Source organism: Dendrobates tinctorius, unplaced genomic scaffold (genome assembly GCF_039654945.1).
Source record: "Dendrobates tinctorius isolate UK_male_01 unplaced genomic scaffold, ASM3965494v1 ptg000591l, whole genome shotgun sequence".
NCBI lineage: Eukaryota > Metazoa > Chordata > Amphibia > Anura > Dendrobatidae > Dendrobates > Dendrobates tinctorius.
In genome coordinates this window covers 229,141-232,403 of record NW_027362249.1, presented here as the reverse complement: position 1 = coordinate 232,403, position 3,263 = coordinate 229,141, and the positions used below count along the sequence as shown (strand labels likewise).

The 3,263-nt window shown below is 42.1% G+C and overlaps 1 protein-coding gene across 1 annotated transcript; it reads left to right on the top strand.

The window, feature by feature from the left end:
• The first annotated feature begins 442 nt into the window (after window positions 1-442).
• Window positions 443-1,246, top strand: LOC141078761 (vomeronasal type-2 receptor 26-like). The gene has a single exon (XM_073565217.1). The coding sequence runs from the start codon at window positions 443-445 to the stop codon at window positions 1,244-1,246; it is 804 nt and encodes a 267-aa protein (XP_073421318.1).
• Window positions 1,247-3,263: the final 2,017 nt, after the last annotated feature.

Here is a 3,263-nt window from a genome sequence, read left to right as displayed (position 1 = left end):
GTTTTTTAATAAATTTGCAAAAATTTCTACATTTCTGATTTTTTCAGTGAAGATGGGTTGCAGAGTGCACATTAATGAGAAAAAAATAATTTTTTTGAATTTGCCAAAGGGCTGCAATGAAACAAAGAGTGAAAAATTTCAAGGGGTCTGAATAATTTCCATGCACACTGTATATTTGGCAAGTATACAGATTGTTTGCCGGGAGACCTGTGCACCCACCTATTTCGAAAGTGTGCGGCTCCATTCTTTCTAAATAGATAAATAGATAGATAATAGATAGATAACAGATAGTTATTCTTCCCACAATAAAAGTAACACATTGTGAAATTTTCCTACAGACAGCGAGAGCTGCATGAAATGCCAAAATGACAAATGGCCAAATGAGAAGAGAGACCAATGTCTGCCTAAAGTGATGGAATTCATCTCTTACCGGAATGACACAATGGCTTCTGTACTCTCCTGTATCTCGGTCTTCGGATGTCTTGTGACCGGCTCCACATTTGGGATATTTATATCCTACCGGGACACTCCCATTGTGAGAGCCAATAACCGGAACCTGAGCTACCTCCTCCTGGTCTCCATCTTTCTCAGCTTTCTCTCTGTGTTTTTGTTCCTTGGTCGACCCAATGATGTAACTTGTAGATTACGCGAAACCAGTTTTGGATTTTTCTTCTCAGTAGCCGTCTCTTCACTTCTTGCCAAGACTGTAATGGTTTGTGTTGCTTTTAAATCCACCAAGCCTGGAAGCACTTGGAGAAAATTGCTGAATGTGAAACTGCCTTATACCATAGTGTTGTCGTGTTCATCCCTTCAGGTTATAATCTGTGTTTTCTGGTTGTCTATTTCTCCCCCATTCCAAGATCTGGACGCTGAGTCTTATCCTGGGATTCTCATCATTCAGTGTAATGAAGGCTCAGATATCTGGTTCTACTCCATGTTGGGTTATCTGGGGCTCCTGGCAGCTGTGAACTTTGTCCTGGCTTTCTTGGTGAGGACATTACCGGACAGTTTCAATGAGGCCAAGTACATCACATTCAGCATGCTGGTGTTCATCAGTGTCTGGATTTCCATGATCCCGGCTTATCTGAGCACCAGAGGGAAGACCATGGTGGCTGTGGAGATATTTGCAGTGATGGCTTCCAGTGCTGGACTTTTAGGTTGTGTGTTTTTCCCTAAATGCTTTATTATTTTGTTTAAATCTGGAATGAACAAAAAAACGGAGCTGCTCGGAAAAAGAAAGGAATGACTGCACAATATTAGGAACCACTGATAATAATGACTAATTCTGTACATTAGACCCATAGAAACCATTATAAAGTAAGATGCAAGATTCTCTATCAACCTGTATATGAAAGAAACATTTACACATTTCTTATCCCGTTACCTCCAGTAATTGATGCATTTATCAGGACGTCCCATATTTGTATTAGAGTTTAGGAAATGTAGAAATTTCTCTGAGGTTTTGGTAAATTATCTGCTTCCTCCTTACAGAGAATCTTTTACCAGTTTCTCCATGATAAACCGGACTCATCATGGAATAGCGGCTGCAGAGCTGAACACAACACAGCTTTTATCTTATAATGTCTCATCTCCATTGTGGAGATACGAGTTTAGAAATATAGGTTATAATTTATGAAGAGTTCAACTGGGCATCACCAGAGATTTTTATCTGGGAGTGTGCAGGGAAAAAAAGGAACATGTCTCTAGAATGTCAAAAGAACATGTTTCTCCAATGGGAAGTAATGATAGATAGTCCTGGTCTCTGCCCAATATCTACTGCAGAGTGTGACTACAAACATCTTTAGCTTTCATCTCTCAGCAGTGAGTGTGGGAGGAGGAATTACAGCTGTGCTGACCGTCCATTGAGGGGAGAGCTGCAACTGTAGAGGTGTTTGTAATCACAACCAGCTCAGCTCTACTCCCCTTTCCCCCTCACTGACTGCTGTGAAATGAAAGATTAAAGAGGTGTTTGTAATGAGATTCAGATCATTTTTACACTCCACAGTAGCTGCAGAGAGCAGGGCTCCCTATCATTACATCACACAGGAGATGGCATGTTCTTCTGATCTTCTGGCCTTCTGGGGACATGTTCTTTTTACCCCTGCATGTCAATCCTGCTTATGGTTGCTCAACGTCATGCAGAGGAAAAAGTACAAATCCCCCAGAGGGGAATCTCTGCTAATGCTCCATTGGGCTTATAATAAATTATAGTCTAAACTTCACAACGTTTTATCTATGTAATGGAGAGGAGAATTTAAGAAATAAAAACTACATTTTCTTCCTCTGTGTAAACACTATTCCGTGATGTGGCCAGCTTAACATTCAGAAACTGGGGAAAAGTCCTCGTTATCAATTTTATTAGTAAGATTTTAATGCTTATGAGAAACTAGATGGAGGCCAGATGCTATCGCATCGGGGGGGCGGTAATTTCACGATGTGGGCAGTCTTTGCAGCAATGAGAATCTCTCCCCTCACGTGCTCACCCACATATCTACTCTCTCTTTCCCCATGTGCTGACTTCTCCCATCTGTGCTCTCTTCTTTGACCTGTCTACCCCATGTGCTATCCCCCTTGTCTGCTGTCTCTTTCCTTCCTGTACTGTGTTCTCCCCTCATTTGCTGTCCCATCTGAGCTGTCTCCCCCTTGCTCTGTGTCTCTCACCCCTGTGTCTGACCGTGTACGGAGCAGACCACAGCTGCTGGGCAGGGGAGGAAGCAAAAGACAATACTAACATTACAGCAGGAGATCGCAGAGGATACATTTTGTGAGGTAAAATATTGTTTAAAAACAGTCAGTGAAATATATTACCTCACAAAATGAATCCTCTGTGATCCCCTGCTGTAATGTCAGTATTCTGCCACCGATATACATGGATGAGATGTGTCTGAGGGATGTGATCACAAACCTCTATATAAACAATGGCGGATAGCGTTACTCGCCAGCCTGTGCTCCCAATCCCTATCAGAAGCGCGTGGTGGTCCGTAAGGATGATGCAGTGATGAATTCAACAGGCTTTATTTACAGTATGTTGATGAGATGAGATGTCAAGGAAGATGAAGGAATGAAGATGAGGTAGGAGTGAGGACTGTAGGTTAGAGCTGTTATAAAAGCACCAGATTAGAGATGATAGGAGCTCCAGGTTGGAGGTAACAAGAGAATCCTTTCTCCAGCTCTGCAGTGCATGTGGGTTACAAGATGGCCCAGAGTACAAAAACAGGAAACAGAAGCGAAAAAGATAGGATGAGCAATAGACAGAGAGGTAT